This window comes from Chelonoidis abingdonii, chromosome 2, assembly GCF_003597395.2.
Source record: "Chelonoidis abingdonii isolate Lonesome George chromosome 2, CheloAbing_2.0, whole genome shotgun sequence".
NCBI lineage: Eukaryota > Metazoa > Chordata > Testudines > Testudinidae > Chelonoidis > Chelonoidis abingdonii.
Window position 1 is genome coordinate 99428030 of NC_133770.1, and position 20953 is coordinate 99448982.

Genomic DNA, 20953 nt, shown 5'->3' on the forward strand with positions numbered 1-20953 from the left:
AGTGCAACAAGCTGAAGGAGCAGAACCTAACTGTGTGCATTTATTACACTTCAGTAAGGCAGATGCTTGAGTACTGTCTCAAATGCTCTAGAAACACTTAATGTTTAAAGCTTTCACATCAAGGAGGAAAGATATATTCTTTTTTTAAAATCGGGTGATTATTTATTACCATAGTAGGCATCATGTGACCAGCAGAGGACAAAGGAAGGTTTAGCAGGACAGTGGTGTGAGCTGCTCTAACAAGCAGACTCCCTAGAAAGGGCACAGAAAATACTAGTGATCTTTGCTCAAACAAGTTTATTACCTGTGGACCCTTCTCATGAAAGCTGCTCCCTACTTGACTTCAATGAGAACACTATGTGCATGGACCACTTTGCACGCTCAGGTCTAAATCAATACATAGATAAATGAACAGTGCAGAGAACAGCTCCCTCACCTGTGTGCATCCAATGCCACAAAGGTATTATTGTGTTAGTAAGGTGGTAGGGGTGCATTAGGATGACCAGGTGTCCTGATTTTATAAGGACAGTCCCTATATTAGGGGTTCTGCCTCATATAGGCACCGATTATCCCCCCCCAACCCCCACCACAGACTCTTAAATGAAACAGAGTTTGCGTATCAGACAATAAAACACCTATTCTTTTTTAAATGATTCCATACATAATATTTATTTAAACATAGGTACTGCTATCAGGTGCACTGGATGGTTATTTTCTTTCAGGAACTGCAAAGAAATACTAAAAAGAGAGTCTTCCTTGTTTCTCCTGCACAATTGTAAGCTCTGCGTAAAACCCATAAGAGCTTCCAACCTATTTATGACTCAACTGTAAATCTTTTAAAAGACAGTGGAGCCACTCAGAAAATGCCAGTTCACATAGCACCTCCTGGACAGCTGTCACTCAAATATATGTTACTTGGCAAACTTTGCTAATTAATGTGTTGTCCAGAAAGGAAAACACAGTTTTTAGATATATTTATGAGGTGATGGTATGACTGGCAGATGTTGATCTGTAATGGCCACACGCAGGGTCTTGTTTCATAAATACACAAATGATTACTCAGTATATTTTTAAGCAGCTTTACCTTATTTTAAAAAAGCAGACAACTGTAAATCACAATCATTCTGTTATTTGGCCTTTTTTGTAAAAAGTCGCAATTCATAAACAGAAACTGAATATTTGTGAAGCCAATGGTCTGTTGTATCAGCTGGTGAAGTTCACTGAACAATTCCAGTATTACAGAACAAAAGATGCAACAGGGAGCTTTCATGCTGCATTAATAAAATTTGTCTCCTGTTACCAAAATGCATTAACACGGCAGTCACATTTGCAGAGAGACAAAACTTTAGCATACTGGAATTATAAACTTCAGTATTTCTACATTCCTAAAGTTTTAGTATCATTACATATTTCAGTATGTTATAAATGGACCATATGGACTACTCTTAGAGAAATATCTTAATACCCTTGAGGAGTAAAGTTTACATCCATCCAAGGCCCAATCCTGCACTGTAGAAGAATTCTAGGGCTGGCTGTATATTAGGGCAGGTCAGACACCCCGGCCCTGAATTTACTTACGATTGACTCAATTAAAAAGCATACCTAACGGCTTAATCCTTAACCACTGAAGTCACAGGGAGCCTGGTCATTGACTTGACTAGATGCAGGGTGTGTCCTACAGCTGTGCGAATAACAAATATTTCAGTTTGCTGGCAGTTCTGAAGAAAGTCTAAACAAAATGTGGGTTTGGGATGAATCAAAACTGATTTTTTTCCACAAATTGAAAAAGTCAGAAAAATTTGGGTTTGGGTCAAGCAAAACATTTTGTGAGAAGGAAGCAGAAGTGGAGCTTCTCCGCCCTCTTACACCTAAAAGCCTATAGCATGATGCTTAGGATGCTCACCTGGAAGAGGGGAGACCTGGCTTCCAGTCCCTGCTCCAGAGTAGGGGATTCTATCCAAGGTCTCCCATCCCCCAAGTAAGTGCTCAGGCCACTGGACAACTAGTTATAAGGGGAGGTACCACACTCACAACTTCCTTCTCCTCAGTTCTGTGAAAGAGGCCTAACTCCCCTTTAGACCGAAAAAAAAATCAAACCTTTTTGTTTTGACATTTCTGAATTTTCAAAATGTTTCTGTTGACCTGAATCTGCATTCTTCAGGAAAAGAAAAAAATCAAAGTTTTTCACATAAGAATACCAAGGGTGCATACTGCATTAGTGTCTCACTGCAGAAAAGATTCACAAAAAAACACAGTTAATAATAATAATAATTCCTTATCTTTATATTTCTCCTCTGAAGATCTCAAAGTGCTTTAATTAATTAAGCCTCACAGCCTCCTTTTAAGATAGTTAACTACTAATATTCCCATTAACCAGGTATGTAAACTAATCAGAGAAAGGTTAAGTGTCTTGACCAAGGATCTCAGCAAGTCAGCGGCAGAACTGGGGATAAAACAAACAAACAAAAAAACTCAGAAGTCCTGACTCCTGGTCCTCTGATCCAAACATCAGACGACACTGTCAATCATAGCCCACGTGTGCCTACACTGAAGTTTAGCGCACACTATACGGGATTTGCATCAGGGCATTTAAGCATGCATATGGTCTAAAAAACTGGGTCTTTTGTATAAAATCCTATTATTGAAAAGAATACAGTGGACCAGATCCTCAGCAGGTGTAAATCAGCGTAAGTCTATTGACACAAATGGAGCTGTGTGGATTTATACAAGCTGAGGATCTGATCTAACATACTTCTAAAATTGTCAGGGTTGTTCCAGTAGTTAACAGAGAGATACTATATTCTTATATAGACAGCTCCAGCCACTTGATCCTTGCCTTAGCTGAGGCTGGGTGTGCTTTGAATCTAGTGACAGAACAACTGGGAAGGACGACAGGAAAGTTGAGTAAACTCCTCCGTTTTTGTAAACCTGCAACCTTTATAGTCACAACTTTGAAATGAATTCACTGGAGGTTCGCTTGCAATTTTGTCACCTGCCATTAAAGAACTTCAGGGACAGTGAAAAAAATTTACAATAGACAAAAACGAGAGAGAAAAAACCCTGCCATGAATTTTGACAAGGCTACTTTTGTCTCTTTTGTAATAACTGATTATCTAACTCGTGGAAGAGATTTCCATGGTAAAATGCAAAGCATCTGCAATGCTTGCCAGGCTAATCAAGATGATTTCCAAAATGCCAAAACAGGAACTTCCTATAATAAATAACTTAGCAGATTTCCATCGCAAATTAGAAAATTTGGAAGAAAAAGACTGTCTGAAGCCAAAACAGGGTTTATTATATCCTATCCACTTTTTTTCTCCTCTTTGCTTTCTTTAGTCTTTCCTTAGAACAAACACAGATCCAGGTGCAAATGCTCAATTCACCAGGAATGCAGTGAACATAAAATTACTGTAGGTTTCGCTGCTAGTAAATCCCTGCTGTTACTCACCATTGGAAGTTGTGCTGGAGGCAACAGCTTTCTCACTGACATCTGTTCGAGTGGAGCATTTCACTATGGAATTCTCAACTTTTTTCTTCTCGGTTGTGGCAGAGCTATGGGACTGGGCCTCCATGATGACTTCTCATTACTTCAGCTCTCCTCCCAATAATACCTGAATAAAACAATAGAGTCATAAACTTCAAATGCCATAAAAAGCTTAGTCAGAAACCTGCCACACTTCTCACCTGAAGAAGAGCCTGCAGCACAGCAGCATTGGCAATCCACAGGCCATTTCATGAAGCTCATCAAATCAGGTTTGCATGCATGAGTTCCTGAGGAATTTAAGGAAATGCTAACACCAGAGACAAGCACATTTGCTTTTAAACAGAATCAGCATCATGGTCTAGTCTGCTGCTTTGACAGGAAGGGTACGTTTTTTAAAACCCTGTAAGAATTTTAATGGACTTGAAAGAGGGTAAGGGGGAAAAAGGCGGGATTTTTTTCCTTTGTCCTGAACAGCTTGGAACCATGTAAAAGAATTGAGACAAACCATCATGTTACTGTAAAAGCCAAATTTTAATCGTCAGCATTCTCACTACCCCTAATATGCAGCAACGAATTACCTCTCCTAGTCTATCTTGCCTTATTAATGTAAACAGCTCTCATTATGTTTGTTTAAAAACGTAACTCAAACAAAAGCATATTGGAACAATGCTCTGAAAAGCACAGAGAAAGGCAAAGATGATTGCTAGTGACTGATAATGGGAACGCTTTCTTGGCATGACAACCCTGAAAGTGGAAAGCCATGCAAAAAGCACGTTTTGTTATTCTGCCTTTCACTGATTATTTTTACTGTCATCTGCACTGACTCATCGTTCAGTCATTTTATATCCATTGGATCGCTTCACCATATTCCTAGAGTTTTCATGTTTGTGACATAAACTTAAGAAACCCAGAGGTTTCCAAGAGGGTAAAATTCTACGTACATCCACTTCAAGGTACCGTGACTACAGTGATCCTGGTCTGCAAGGAATATAGGTATTTCCAAGCTCTTGGCTGTAGCTTAGCTTGACACATGGCAGTCTAGTAAAGTAAGCTTTATACAGGTAATCAATATTCAGCACATACGGTGTTCAGACCCAAAGAAGTACAGTACTGCTTATCAGCGCTGTAAGAACTAAAACTAGGTCCCATATTAAAAAAATATATAAATCACCAAACTTGACTTTAAAAAAGGCGTTTTAGATGCTTCCTTTTGTGAGCAGGGTTACAATTATCATAGAAACAGAGTTAGAAAGGGCGGCAAGGGTCATCTACTCTAATCCCCACCAAGATGTCATCAAATAGATATTAGAAAATAAATTGCATTATTCTAGGACTAGCTTAGCTCAACTTTTAGCTGAAGTCAACCATGATATAAGTAAACACCAAACTCTTCAACAAATCACTATGTAACCTATAAAGATATTTAATTACCCTTTTTTGCTACACCCGATGTTAACAGATTTCTGCAATTTTGACTGACGCAGTAAAAAAATATAACAAATCTGCACAAAGCAAAATTGCTGAACGGTATAAATGCAGTTCTCTAGTTACCTTTTCCCTGCATTTAATGGGGCACTTTAGTTTAATAGTACAATAAGATAAACCAAAAAACTCATCATTATGAAGTGGGCCCAACAAAAGGCCCAGGTACTATGGGAATCACTACTAAGGGCAAAGAACTGGCCTGGTAGTCAGAAGGCCTGGATTCCATTCCCGTCTCTGCCACTGATCCTGGGCAAGCCACTTCACCTGTCTATACCTCAGTTCTCCATCTGTAAAAATGCAGACAATGATGCTGACCTACCCTTGAAAAGGCTTTTGACATCTGTGGCTGAAAGTGCTATATAAGGGCTGAATATTACTGTAATTCACAGAATGATTTCCTGTCTCACCCTGAGCAGGATTTCAGAAGGTGTGTCTGAATATGGGACTGGAGGAGCCAAGGAGTAACACATAACTTGGTAAGCTTTGTTCCAACTCCAGCAGAGCACAATCCTCAGTATTAACTGACACTACATTCCTTTCTGAGGCAGTTTGTGTCTCATTTAGGGAAGGGCCAATGAGAGCATAATTCCTGCAGGAGTCTGACGAAGCGGGTATTCGCCCACGAAAGCTCATGCTCCAATACGTCTGTTAGTCTATAAGGTGCCACAGGACTCTTTGCTGCATTCATAAATTTTAAACTTTCAGCATCTCTCAACACCTTTCCCCTCTCTTTTCTCCTGTGTGGTTCTCTGTGGGAGGGCAGTCCATGGCTTTAGTTAATTACCATACCTATCATCTTATCTAGTCCAGCCCCCAACCAGTACAGGAGACCATCCTACTACCTATATTTTTAGTGTTTTGTCCACCCATGTGTTAAATTAGTCAGTGGTCTCTGAGAAGGTGAATCTTCCACACAGTTTTCCCAAGCAGGGGTGGCTCCAGGCACTGGGGTGGCAAGCCACGGAGGGCGGCGTGCCAGTCGCCGTGAGGGCAGCAGTCAGACAGGTTTTGGCAGCATGCCTGCAGGAGGTCTGTCGGTCATGGATTTGGCTGATCACCCGCAGAAACGCTACCAAATCCTCGTGACCAGCGAAAGCTGCCCAAATGCCATGCTTGGGGTGGCAAAAACCATAGAGCAGCCCCTGTTCCCAAGGGATTTAGAAAGCTATAACTTTGGTTGTCTCAGTTATTTTTCCTCTCTTTTGACTTTTAAAGGCCAAATCTTCTAGTCAAGCAACATTCCCACTAGCTTCAATGGGTTTGCCTGTGTGAGGACTAAGTAGGGACTGCAGAATCTGACCCTTGATTTCTGACATCTTAGCCCACACACTCCGCCTCATGTGGCTAATGTATGTGAAAGGGAACAAATTAATTCAAGAACTCTTCACCACTGTCAAAGCTGTGGAGGCCACACATTCTGCCCCCCGTCACAGAAGCAACAAGGGGAGTGAACCAGCCAGACAGCCAGAAAATGACACAGAGGCCAAGTATCTGCAGTGGTTTCATCCCCCTCAACCATGAAGATCACCAGACAGCTGTGAGGTGGGATTCTTCTTCTTCACTAGTTTCTAGCCTCCTATCGCAGCATGGCTGGGACAGTAGTTGCATTAACATTAGCTTCTGAGCAATAATTGTGTGGCTACCCAAATAAGGACGTGGGGGAAAAGGGGAAAGCGAGGGGGAGCCACAATTAATTTGCTACATGCAGTATTAGCTTGCCATAGATTTTCCTGCAGAGTTTGTGGCTCAGAGTGGCTCCTGCTCCTTTTGGCTACTTTTTTCACAGCCCATTAGGCAGGTGAGGTTTTTTTATATGGAGAGAAGTCTAGAGGCTAGAATCTCACTTTTTCCACCACAGTTTTCTCTGCAATTTTGCTCCCCTCTATACCACGCCATACTTGGTGCTACAGAGGCCCCTAGCTAGCAACTTACTATTTTAAAGTGCACTTATGGTCAGAAATTTGTAAAATTTGCAACTTGCTAATATAAATATCAGCTCGTTGTGCATGTGTAACACCGACAGACCCCAGTTGTCAGCAGGCGGGATCGAACCTGGGACCTTTGGAGTTTAGTGCATGAGCCTCTACAGCATGAACTAAAAGCCAACTGCCATTTAAAAAAAGTCTGCTCTACAGTCTTAGCTCTCTCGCTCTCTCGCTAAGTGGTCTCAGTGCCATTAGATAGGCCAGAACACCACACCCAGGTGGTGTGTGGGTTATATGTGCTCTCCACCATATCTACTTAGACTTTGTCTACACTAGCACTTTTGTCAGCAAAACTTTTGTGGGTCAGGGGTGTGAAGGAAAAAAAAAAAAACCCTGATCAACGTAAGTTTTGCTGACAAAAGTGCCGGTGTGGATAAGGCTATGTCAGCAGGAGACACTCTCCCACCAACATAGCTACTGCTGCTCATTTCAGGTGGTTTAATTATGCCAGAAAGAGAGCTCTCTCCCACCGGCATAGAGCGGCTACACAGGAGAAAGTACAGCTGTGCCACTGTAAGGTCCATAATGTAGACATAGCCTTAGTTTACACACTGCCTCTTGAATCAGCAATATCCTGTCCTTCTAGGGCAGGGGTCGGCAACTTTTCAGAAGTGGTGTGCCGAGTCTTCATTTATTCACTCTGATTTAAGGTTTTGCGTGCCAGTAATACATTTTAACGTTTTTAGACGGTCTCTTTCTATAAGTCTATAATATATAACTAAACTATTGTTGTATGTAAAGTAAATAAGGTTTTTTAAATGTTTAAGAAGCGTCATTTAAAATTAAATTAAAATGCAGAGGCCCTCCCGGACCGGTGGCCAGGACCCAGGCACTGTGACTGCCACTGAAAATCAGCTTGCGTGATGCCTTCGGCATGCATGCCATAAGTTGCCTACCCCTGTTCTACGTCCTCCCCATCTTGTCACCCTCCTTCCCCTTCTACTCTGCCCTGACACACACACATGTTCCAGTGAAGTTAAAAGGAGTTCTACTCGCAGAGAGATTGTAGCATTAGACCCTCAGTTTTAAATTATGTTCTGTTCCTTTATCAAATGTGCTGATGTCCATGGCAGAAACAATAGCCTGATTCTCATATAGCAGACAGAGTGTGCTGACCATTAGCAAACTCACATTTGGACAAGTTTGCTGACATGGAAGCCATCAATGGAAAATAAATATGGAACCTCAAGATATCATTTTTACAGACTCACTCTTCTGATCACAGTTATAGTATGGGTCTGATCTTGACTTCAATAGGAGCTGCAGGCCCCCAACACTTTTAGATTCACTGTCCTCAAGCTCAGATGTGATATTTCCTCCTCTCCGAAACTGTAATGAAATATGTAAATCACCATCTATTAAAAAAGAAAGCATAATCAAAGGTCCAGGACAAAATAAAGTTTTATTTCCATTGGCAGTTGATCACTAACAAAAAGGTTTTGAAAAACATCCAGGCTGAAGTACTTTGCACTTTCAAAATATTATGTGGTTTACTTATAGTGTCTACAACTCCCCATGCATTTGGCTCAGTGACTTCCCTTCACCCAACCTTGAGACATTACATACATATTTTTCAAAATTGAACTCTGCTTTCAAACATTAGAAAGCTGTTTTTCGATGGCTCTCCTCTATCTGCATGTGCATATGAATGGTGACTGCAACGAAGAGAACATGCTATAATGTTATATGGCTAAAGCCTGAACTTTCATAGGTAAACAGAGGGATAAACATTCCTTCCTGAAAGCAAACATTCATGGTTTTTTCCCATTCAACCATGCTTGAACCTTTTGTACTTTTCCCGCAGGCCTGAACCCATTGCACAATTAATTCCAGACTCCCATTTTAAAGCTAATCCCTCTCATACAGCAACCTGTCTGCAGGTGTGTCTCTACTTTTTAAATCATAAAAAGGAACTTTCATGAATTTCATACTAAATTGAAGAGATTGTATCAAGCAGCTGCCAATAATAAACTAATTAAAGGAAGAATGCCATCACTTTTAATTTGAATGTCAACAAAATGGTAGTAATACCTATTCCTTACAATAAAATTCACTAATAAGTAAGTTCAACTAATATAATTATCAGTGTGTGTGTGTGTATTCACCATAGTAGTAAAAACAATCACATGCATACTGTGGGGGGGAAATCTCCCCACTTACACCAGTGCAACCTCACTGAAATCAACAGGGTTGAACCACTGCAAGAGAGGGGAATTTGGCCCTTCATAAGCGTATTTACGGTAATTTCATTTTCTTTTAAATTATAACCACTTTGCTCTTTCTCCTCTCTAAATTTCTGGTTTTAAGGGCCAGATCTTGCACACTGTTGCTCCTTCAGGTATCTTTTACTCATACAAGAAGTCTCACTGACTTCAATGGGACTACTTGCCTAAGTAAGGGATTGCAGCATCCAGCCCCTAAATTGCTTATTGATTTGCGTATTAGTTTTATGTTTCATCTATACTATAACCACTTGCTGCCGCCTTTTGTTTTCTTATTTGGTTTGTCTTTTAACATATTGTCACTTTTTTAATTCCTTTCCCGGTTTTATTTGATGCTGCTGTAGTTGTATTCAATTCATTAACAAGTAGTTTGCATCCACTGAGAAGAGCAGTGTCACAGCATTCATCATCATTACATCAGCAGTAGGGAAGTTCATACTGATTGCTATCAGCATCCACAGTGCCCCAATCAGTGTGCAAGCAAACATAGCATGTTTAGTTTTTCAGAAATTACTCTGGGTATTTGGGGTGTTCGTATGTACCACTTTGATCCACCCTACTGGAAGCAGTCTTTGGGGATACAATAAATCTCAAACAGCGAAACTGTGTGAAAGTGAAAAACAAAAGGAGAGGCATGGAGAACAATCAGGAAATTACACAGTCTCTTTCAAGCATAAAGAACTCTTTATCAATTTTATCAGAACTGGTCACACTATTCCTTCGGAATATTCAAGAATAAGAAAATTCTGTCTTGTTCAGCTACATTCAATTGCAAAATTTCTATGAGAATATTATGCTGTTATGTGAGAGCTATTTTACTGTGATTTATACAAGGTTGATTCAGGTATGTTTTACTTCCAACGTTCTCCTAAATTATAGCATTGCTTCACATCAAACATGAATGCAAAGTCACACTCACACAGTTACGCTTGATAATTCCTCCCCCAAAATATAAATGATTCGTGTATTTTATCAAGCACCCTCCAATTGTAAGAGTAAGCTTTTGGTATACTTCACCTTCCATATAGGTGCAATAATTAATTCAGATACTATGAATTTCCAAAAAAATTAGATCATTTTATATCTTCTTAAGGCCTCATTAGTTTGGTTACAACTTCCAACTTCCATGAACAACAGGTGGGCCAAATTCTGATCTGATTTATATTCTGTGAAACCTCATTGCTTAGTGTAGGGCTGCATCCAGTATAAGATTGTGCAAAATTTGGGCTCATTTTCATTAAATACAGAAATATAATATAATGTTGGTGATATGTAACTGGAAAAATCGTACACTTCACAACTCTTCATTTTCTCTTTAATTTTCATGCATGTTCTAAAACTGCCTCTGTGGGGAGTTATATAGTCCTTATAAACCTGTGCTGAATTTAAAAAAGTATGTAAAAATAATGCCAGAATCAAATAGGAAAGTTTTGCTGTTTGAATTTGAAAAAAAAAAAAAATAAAGCTACACGGCAATGACTGTAATAGTGCAACCTTTCAAATCCATGCGCCTGCTGTACTTCCCTGTGTATTACTTCCCGTTGGTTTCCACCCCACCCCTCCTTCACGTACAACTGAAGATTTTAAAACAACTCAACCTAAAGCCTGATTAATGATGATCTGATCTGTCCCTGATAGGCTAAATAGCTAGTGGCAACAATAATACAGGATCACAAACAGCAGAGGCAATCAGCTAGGCAAAGCAGCACTATTATCAGCCCCATGATTAGGGCCCTAAGTGAGAAATTATTCTATGGTGCACATTGAACTATTGAACAAGTGCAACTGATGCTTTCCTCTAGAGGAATTACATATATTTACACCTCCCAGGAGACAGAGAGATATAATTGTTTATATATCAGTATTATATATATATATATATATATATGTAAAAATTACTGCAAAATATTTTAAAACATACAGATCTTATAGAACTAAACAAGTTAACGGCAACACTTTATACTGAAGAAACCCCAGACTTAGTTTTTCTCTGTTCCATTTCACTCATAATAATACATAAGTACATTATGTGTACTTCTGTTACTGGGATTTAGGAAGCTGTTAGGTAAAATTCCAATTAAATATTTATCCTATTACAACAGATTAAACTCTCTGTCCAAATAAAATAGCTTTGCACAGGAAAAAAGACTGTGGAAGATCTGATTCTGGTTTTTTTACCCAGGCAGAGCTCCGCTAAGCAGGAGCTTTGTCTCAGGAAGAACTGCAGAATGTGGTTCTAACTGTCCATTGTCTGACTAACAGCCCTATCTTCTGTCCCTCACTCACATAAGGAGCTCTCACTAAGCTAAATGAGGACAACTCACATGAGTAAGGACTGCATAATCAGGCCTTCCATCACATTATATCAGTTTTAAATGATGTGGGGCAGTATGCATCTTTTGGGGTATACATATTTGTAACCCATTCAATATACAGTTGTCTTAAAGCTATGCAGCTAAACTTACAAAAGGCAAAGCAGTTCCATGAACTCTATGTCTAACAGAACACTATTTGAATTATAGAGGCTTTTTTCCCTATGCTAACTTCGGGCTACTTATATAAAATCCAGGATAGATAGAACAGAAGCACTATTTATTTTTAAATAGAATATGAATCCATAAATGTTATTTATAAACACAGAAATAAATTCCTTTTTTCCAGTCTCTACTTTAGTAACTGATTTTTTTTTACAGGGTGACATACTAGCAATTAAGAACATAGACTTGTTCATTTAAAACTGTGATATCTCCTGAAGGGTCAGAATAATCTGTGCTATTGCCTAATGTATTATAATCCTATGTCCTTATGTTTAAAACTCTTAAACAGAAAAACAATCTTAGGCAAAGTAGTTTTAGTCTTAAAAGAATTAGCACAGGAAAAAATCTCATTTCTTGATGTTTATACAGTAGGTTTCATTTAAATAATTGGCTATGTTTTAAATTTCTCTTCTAAATCTATGCTTAATTTTTGCCTATGCCCTTTATGAACCAAACTCATAAATCTAAAATCATAAGAAACACTTAAATATCAGCAATGTAATTTCCTTCTGTAAAGCAGGGGCTCTGTAAAATCCGATCATGGTCACTCATAATGTGGATCTGAAAGGATGAGAATATGCCACAGAGGAAGACAATCAGTAACTCTTGCTGTGTTGATAACAAGCCCTATGACTTCCTCTGCTGATACTGTTATTAGCACTGCAAACAGTGGCGAGGATATGGTGTGGTTTTTCACTCTTCTCTTGCCCTTTCTCCAGAACAGGATGGTAAAACAAATTACAAACACCTGTAATGGATGTGCTCTATGTCATGGTATATTTAGTTCATCAAACAAAAGGTCACTGCAACTACAACTACCACAGAAAAATGCAGAGATATTCTTATTAGAGCACTAGCGCTACATGTGAATATCAGTAGCACGATCATTTTCTTCAGACTTCTTGTTTTTGATCATCAATCCCAATAAATGAAGTTTCCTTAGAATCCAAACTAGATCTATATATCAATGTCAATCTATACAGCAACTAGCTCAATGAAGAATATATTTAACATACAGCAGCCCAGATGAAACATACATAATGCAACTATTGCTTAGGATGCATCTTCTGTTTCCAACTTAAGGATATACAAATCACAGAAGAAAAACCTGTCTTCCACATTTTACAATTAGCATTTTTAAACACAATAAAAGAACTCAAGCAAAATGATTTTAGAAGTCCAATATTCTAATCACCAATTTCCAGTTCCTGCAGTTCTGTTTATCTACTCAACATACGTTAATGTTAAGGATGACTTGATCCAGAAAGCAGGATTTCACATACTTACCCAACACAGATGTTTTGACCTTACCAGTAAAGAGCTAGGAAAGCTACAGGCATCCAAGAAGAATTTAAAGTGCAAAATGTAGTTTATAAAACTTTATCTTCAGCTTTTAAACTTTATTTTAGGTTTTACGTGTGTCTCATTGTAGCAGTAAAACAGTATCAGGATTCCTTGCAGTTTCTGCAACCTCACAAAACTGTAATAGGACAACTCTACATTGCTGCAATATAAATTACCTTCCAGTCCACTTAGGCTGTACACACAATATAATCACAGAATTCTACTGCTGTCTTATTTTCCAAGAAAAACCATCCATAGAGATTCATGGTCCAAAGTGCCAAGCCACACCACACCAAGCCACATGTCCTATTAGTTAAGATCTTTGGTGCTAGAATTTCATTTTAATATACACAGTTCAGAACAGCAGACGTTCTACTGAAGCGACATTGGCTCAATCTGTGTTTCTGACTATTTAGTTTCAGGTATTCATACATCTTATTTAATGAAGGCTTTATTCTTTAAGCAGCTGGATGAGGTATTTTTACACCCAGCTGATTTTCCTGACATTACCAGATTTGTACATAAGAGGACAAATGAAATAGAAAACATAGTTCTAGACCAAAAACATCCAAATATACTTTGTTCTAATTCATCACAAGGGTAATCTGATCCTTCAGTCCTAATCCAAATAACAGGTACTCAACCTAAAAAAGATGTACGTATTTTGGACTCAGTAAATATAAGAGGCCATGTGGCGGGGGGGGAGGGGGGACCAATCAATGTTAACAAAAACTAAATAACTACAATTATAGTGGAAATTTCAAATACTATAATCATGAAATAAAATCTGATAATGTATTCTGAACATAATCTGTGCTGATACTCAGGAAGTGTGTAGTCAAGAATAACAAGGTGTACTCTATCCCAATTAATCAGTTTATTTTAAAAGTATAAACAAACTATTAGGTAACAGTAAAATCAATTGATTAGGTTTTAGATTTTTTTTTTTTTTTTAAAGAGACACAGCAGCTCTTCAGATCAAAACCAATTTAATGTACATTCAGTTTAATGCAGGTACAATTTATACACTGCATGCCACAACAAAACCACAGTATGATGCCAACACAGCCTTCAAGAAAGTTTTCCCCTAAATCTCTGCAGAAAGCAGCCTCAAAAGAAAGCAGGGATTAGAGTGAGCTAGAAGGTAGGGAGGGGACTTACCTCAAACCTAGCCAAGCGGAAATCAGAGCAGTAATTCTACAAATCGGCAGAGTACACTTTTAGAGCTATAATGGTATGAAGAAGTGCTGGGCAGCATTGCCTGAAGGCAGCACTAATACACTGATGACTAATGACGGGGCCACGCAGACAATGAATTTGGGGGTTGAAAACCAACAGAAACCGTGCAGTACCTTGACAAATGGGCTTTCACAATTTCATTCACTGAATAACCTTTAAACACAAAATTGGCTCAAGTTCTCTTGGGAATAACATGACACATGTTGTTGGACAATGATATAAGTATTTTCCTTTTTAATTAAGACTATTACATCAAATACATGAACATGATTATATTGAATGAAATATAGATATTAACTATTTACCAACTAGAGGAGAAGTTAGGACACAGAATGTAAAGTACTTTCCTGAGGCCCAGCAGTCCCCAATATCAAACTACATAAATGTCTGCAATTCACCCTCTGCAGAAAATATTTACTTTTTGTTAAAATTTTACTGGAACAAGGTGAGGAAACACCTCTTAAAGATGCATTATAGGAGCCTATCAATCAGTAACAAGATGCTCAAAAATGATGTAGTAAAAGATACACTTGGAATTACAACTGAAAAACTCTAATTTTAAAGACTATTCAAAGTCAAGCCATCATAAAACAAATCAAGCTCCATGGTAATCATAAACACATTAAAACAACAGTATCACTCTTTAAAGAGGCTATTTTCAGTGTAACTTGATTTTCAATCTGAAAACAACAATTTTGGCTATTTTTATAGACAGAATGAAATATCTAAAGTGTCTCTAAATTAACAAGTACCACTTACTCCAGACAGCATTGCCTTTAGCAGCTCCTAAAAACTTCAGAAAAGGATCTTTAAACAGGAAGCTTAGTGAACTCATAAAACTGTTGTTGGAGCCAGGAACACATAGCATATTTAATCTGCAAACTGTGAGAGTCTACAATGATTTCAGCAAGATCTGAGGCATGCCCTCAAGGTTTGCTGGGATCTGGGATTAGGGAGTTGATAAGAACCTCTACTGCCCATGGACATGTTTTTCTTCTGCAGTTAAACACAAATGCATAGAGACGTTTGACTGCTGCTTGGCATTACTGCTCAAGTTATATAAAAGCTTTGCAGCTCCTTTTGCTGTCAATGTATCAAAGTTAAAAAAAATCATCAAAGTGTGAAATTTCATTTAAAGTCTGTGCCAGTCTACAACTCTATTTCACAGACCTATCAAATAAAAGTAAAGATGAAAAATACACTGAAACTACTTGAAAAGTTTTCAGCAGCCATGCTCTATTTTTGTTTATGCAGCCTCATTTCATTTGATTTTAAATTATAACAAATCAATGCACAAATAAAAATGAAAAATCTAAGGCAGTGGCGGGGGGGGGGTCTATAAAACCTGTAGTTGAAAGGCAATTTAAAGTCATTATTAGAGCTGAACGTTTTGTTGAATAAAAAAGGTTCCTCTATAGCCATTTTAGCATTTTAATTACCTAGCTGCAAGTTGGCAGAAAATTTCTTGACTCTTCCAAAACAATCAAAATGACTACAAAATATGAGTGCTAGCAAAACTAAAGCCTTCTTCAAAGTATTCTTTAGCTAGGGATTTACAACAATTGCATAAAGAAGAAAAATCTGACTTTTAAGATAATCTACTATAGTCTAAAAGCATTAACATTCCATTACTAAGGTTTTCCTAAGGATTTCATGTCTCATGGATTCACTTTTCCTTCAAGTCTTCTTTTTCTTAATACATTACAGTTTCCATATAGTTAAGTGCATGCAACCCTGATCATTAAAGTGCTTTCTTTCATAATTCCCTCCTCCTCCCCCCAATGGATCTTACTTCAATAAGCATCAGATACCTTATTTACTGGGCAAAGATGACTAACTTTTCAAGAGCACTTTGCAACCAAACAGATTTCACTTCTTAGTTGAATTCAAAGAGTCAGGATCAAACCAGCTGTTGGGTGCAGGGGGAAATAGTTTTACCAAAAATAAGAGAGAAAGTGTAATTCAAACTTTCCAAAGTTAGCATACAATGGATAACCAAAAAGCAATTTGATTAAGTAACTTACAAAAGGAAATAAATTCTACTAAAATTTTAATGGAAGATTTATATTTTAGTTTATATACCAGCTAACCCAAAATAAAAATAATTAAGAAATTAAACAAGGAATGTTTAGAACAGAGCTACAAAATACCTCATTTTCATTTCAAAATATACCTTCAGGTATGAACTTTACATGCACTGCTAAATGTTGTGTTGGCTAATGCATACATTTTAAGCACAAAACAGGAGTCAACTCATTAAGGAAAATATAGGTAATTCTTTGTTTTGTGCTACTTGGACAGGAAAATGCTTTGGAAAACAGAATGCCATACTGAAAGCCATGTGCAAGAAATGCACAGATTTACTTCCTTTACTGCTTGTTTTTTTTTTTTTTTTTTAAGAACTATATACACTAAAAGAGTCCCTTTTCCTCACACATTAGATTTCTCAACCACATGATCTTTAGTGTAAAAGAAATGATCTTCTGCTTGTCTCACAGATGTTATTTAAATGTTTCCTTTAAATCTGAGTGTAGACTAGCCAACTAAATGTATTATGTACTAGCTTGTTAAACCCAAAATTTCTTTATATAAACCAATTCTGAGGATACTTCATACAGTTTACATTGTTAAATTCATTCACCATTACTTTTAATATAATCCCTCAAGTGAAATCCTGTGGTATATTCAGAACTATTTTTACATTTTAATGTTACTCTTCTTTGAAAATATAGCATTTGTCTCCCTTCAAAATAATCTTGACATATGTAATTAAGAAACTGTCAGATCATTATTAATTTTTAATAAAGGACCTAAATGAAATAATTATAGGAATCAATCAGTGAGGTACGTTTCAAAATTACAATGCAATTGCACAAATATTCAAAATACTTAAGGTCCGTTCTTGTGGATTTCAGTTCATAATCTCCCAAAATACCAAACCATAAAGAGTTTTATAACACAAAGAAATTTAGTGATTTCTAAGTATTAAAGAGACTTAAACGGTTTCCATATAGATACATGTATCAGGCATGGAGAGACACACAGTGAGAGACTCTGGCACCCTTTTAAAAAGATTTGTTAATTTAATTAGCCACATATTTCAAAGGCTTTGAACCATTTTTATAATGGAGTTCTTCTATGATCCAACGTAAAGGAAGTTAAATAAGCATGATGAAACTTCAAAATAAAAATATGCTTTATTAACGCTTGAAAATAAAGTGTGGTATGTGGTATGCACTGCTAGCTAGCACTCCTCTGGTTAATTAGACTTTAAACATTATATACCAAGTGCACAACCATCCATACCTTTGACTAAAAAGGCTCTTTTACTTAGAGATCCATACAGTCCATCATGTCAAACAGAAGTGGCAGCTGGAAAATGTGGAACAGCTGGCAAAGAGCTGAGAGAAAATGTTTTACATAAATATATCTACATATAAACTGGCAGAAGGCCACAAACACTGTACCCAAAGGAGTGGCTCAAAACTATACACCAGAGGGTTAAAAAAATGGAGGGGCGATGTGGAGGGGATTCCTTTTACCTTTTATTTTCTCCTGGTGCCAGGACTTGGAAGCTGCACATTTAGTTGTGTGTGTATATCAACTAGGTTGGAAGAAGAGCAACTGTGCAAACAGACTAAGTTTACAGGCTAATTAAAACAACCGCATATCCACTTTCCTAAAATGCTTTAAAGTTATTTGATGTAAGAACATTCAAAGGTCCTAATACGGATTGGTTTGTAGCAAATCATATGCATTCTCCTTCTTCTCCATTCCCCACCCCCCAAAAAAGCCGAGAAAGTAACTGTCGGGAGTGATTCATACTCAATCCCTCCCCGCTGCAATATTTTTCTCCATACAGTGCGAGGGGAGAAGGAAGGGGGAAGTTGTAGAGGGTGTATAGATCCCAGCAGTTTGGTGTATGCAGCTTTCCAAGTTCCAAAGGCAGCACTCACAACAACAAAATCATAAAGAGAAGACACAACTTTCACTTTTCCTCTGTTATGAACAAGACGCCTTCCCCCATCCCACTCCCAAACCGTTCCCCTGAAACTCCTACAGATTAATCAAAACAGAGTAATAGGAAACGAACCTCCGTCTCCTCTTCTCTCCCCAAAGCTAACACACACATCTGAGTCTGTCCACCTATCCAGACAGGACGGGTGTTTGCTACAGCAACAAAGTTTCAGCCAAAAAAACTGGCATGAAAATAACAAGCAGTTTCTTTGGGGGAAAAGCAGCTGCTGCATGCAAATCTGTAGTTCAACTGTGAGACATTAAGCCTCAAAATCCTTTCGAAGTGCAGTAGGGCCGGCACAGAGAGAGAGAGAGAAAATACTTACATATTATTGTATACTTTGGGGCGGGGGGGTTGGCTTTAAGTTAAGGACAGTTTGACAGCCATTTTTTGGTTAGATCTCGGATAGTTTCCCGCTCCCCACTCTTCCAAGTTAAAGAGAGAGACAGAGAGAGAGCGCGCTCAGAAATGAAAAATAAAGTGCCCAAAACCTCTGGCTTCTTGCAACCATTGTGCAGAGTCCATTAAACAAAGAAAAACTTCTTGCAAAACTCAGTACACGTACCTGCTGCTGCTGCTTCTGTCAAGCCCCCCAAACTTCCCATAGAAAAGGTAGGGCTGCTGTATCTCACACGCACAGTGCATGCAGTGGGGATCTCTCTCCCTCTCTCTCTCCCTCCCCTTTTGCAGAGCTTAACAGGACCGACCCCAAAGGATGAAAGCGGGCATTTTGCTTCTGTTTGGGCGGGGGGGGGTGGATTGAGAGAGAAGAGGCCGGGCGGTGTGTGTGTATTGGTGGTTGTTTTATTCCTGCCCTCCTCCCGCAAAGAGAGAGAGAGCGAAAGAGAGAAGCCCTCTCCGTTTGTGTGCGCGCGGATCCGACATCAGTTTCAGTGATCTTGTAATCTGATCCCTCTGACTCACCCGCACTGACTGACATTTCTGATTTGGTTCAACAAAGGGTGGGGGGAGAAATCTACCAGACTGTATCAAAAAACTTGCCATGGAAGGGTCCCCCCTCCCTCTAACCAACCCATATACATTGCATTGTAAGTCCCCCCCTTTTTTTTTAGGAGGGAAATAAAAACACTCTGATCCGATACTCACGTGTTGGAAAAGTTGTCCCTTTCGCCTTCCTCTCTCTCTCTCTCCTTTCCTCCTCCTCCTCCTCCTAGTCCAAGTTTTACAGATGTTGCAGGACTCCTCTCCACCACCAACCCCTCCTCTCCTTCTCTCTTTCAATACTCCACTCTTAGTCCAGAGGAGGGGAAAAGAGCTTCAGGGAAAGGCACATTGCTGGTTCAAACCCCTGCAGTGCGGGTTGAGAGGGGCACTAAACTTTCTGGAGTGAGGAAAGATCTTTCCCCTCTCTTACTTTTGTGTGAATCCGTTCTTTGGATTTGCCCGGTGGAAGTGCTAGAAACGTGAGGGTCACCCGCTCCCCTCCTCCTGTACGCTGGGGAATGTAGGAATATTTCTTTGAGGAGGAGGGAAGTCGGATCGAAGTCAGAAGAGAAGGCGTGTGGGAGGGGGTGTGCCCCTGGGTGCTGTTCAGCGCCTGGGAGTGAGGGAGAATGAGGAGCTGGGACCAGCAGGAACACGCGCTCTCAATCTGATGTTCCCCTCTTCCCCCCACTTCTCCTTTCTTTTCCTTCTCCCCCCTCCTACCCCTAGCTTCAGCTCAGACACCAGGAGGCCACGCCCATAGCTGGGAGGGATGGGGTGAGGAATCTGTTGCCTTCACCCTCCTCTTCCTTCCCTCTGGCATCAGTTTCTCTCTCTTTTCATCTTCCTCTCTTCCTTCTGTCCTGCTCTCTGTTTCCCTTCCCATCCTCAATCTCTGCCCAGCTCTCAATCCGGAACAGAAAGTCACACTTGTTCTCCTTTCCTGCTCCTCCTTTTTTATCCAGCCCTCACACTCTGGTTCATTTTATCGTCTGTTTCTCTCCTACTATCTTCAAACTTTCTCAGTACAACCAGAGCCCCCAGCATTCAAAAATCATGAGTCAAGCCACATAAAAGCATGAGGTTTTTTTAAAACAATATATTTGAGGTGTTCTATTTATTTACCTTCTGGTTTTTGCCCACTCAGGGTTCACATTCTCAGGCTCAGCACTTCACCCACATGGGCTGGAAACTTACTTTTTCAATTAAAGCTCAGAGTCTCATGACATTACATGACTCCAGGACCGGGGGCTGTAAGAAAAAACACCAAGGATCAGAAGAATTAGAAATATTATTATACTACCTTCCTTCTCCAGTACTGAGCCTCTTCTCCCTTTAAAAACCCGCTTTTGAATTTTTATCCTTCTTTTCTTTAGCTTTTCTCCCCCAGACTAGGACTACAATGGTAAACCTTTAACATGGAGAATTACTTCTGCATTCTGTCAAAATGCGCATTGTTTTGCTCTCTGGCCCCCATTGTTCCCCTGGGGTTCTACAGGCATTAATAACTCACCCTGAGGCTGTGTTTTTAGGTTCCACAGGTACTTGGAACTCAGCTGAGGGTGTCAGTTATGGTGCCAAAAGAATTCAAGATTGTCCCTTCTCATGTTTCAGCCATTCAAGAATCAAAATACCATGCCAAGGCCAGCTCTTATGTTATTTTGGCTCCATACATGGGTCTCTTTGGCACTAAA

General features: G+C 39.1%; 1 protein-coding gene across 2 annotated transcripts in view; it reads right to left on the reverse strand.

Annotated features, from left to right (window-relative positions):
• Positions 1 to 19186, reverse strand: part of GLI3 (GLI family zinc finger 3) — a 275904-nt gene extending 256718 nt beyond the window's left edge. For both annotated transcript variants that reach the window (XM_032793449.2, XM_032793448.2), the window contains exons 1-2: positions 18880 to 19186; positions 3449 to 3611 (exon numbers count right to left, since the gene is read on the reverse strand). In XM_032793449.2, coding sequence (XP_032649340.1) covers positions 3449 to 3572 — 124 coding nt within the window. In that variant the 5' untranslated portion in view covers positions 3573 to 3611; positions 18880 to 19186. The remainder of the gene's footprint in view (positions 1 to 3448; positions 3612 to 18879) is intronic.
• Positions 19187 to 20953: the final 1767 nt, after the last annotated feature.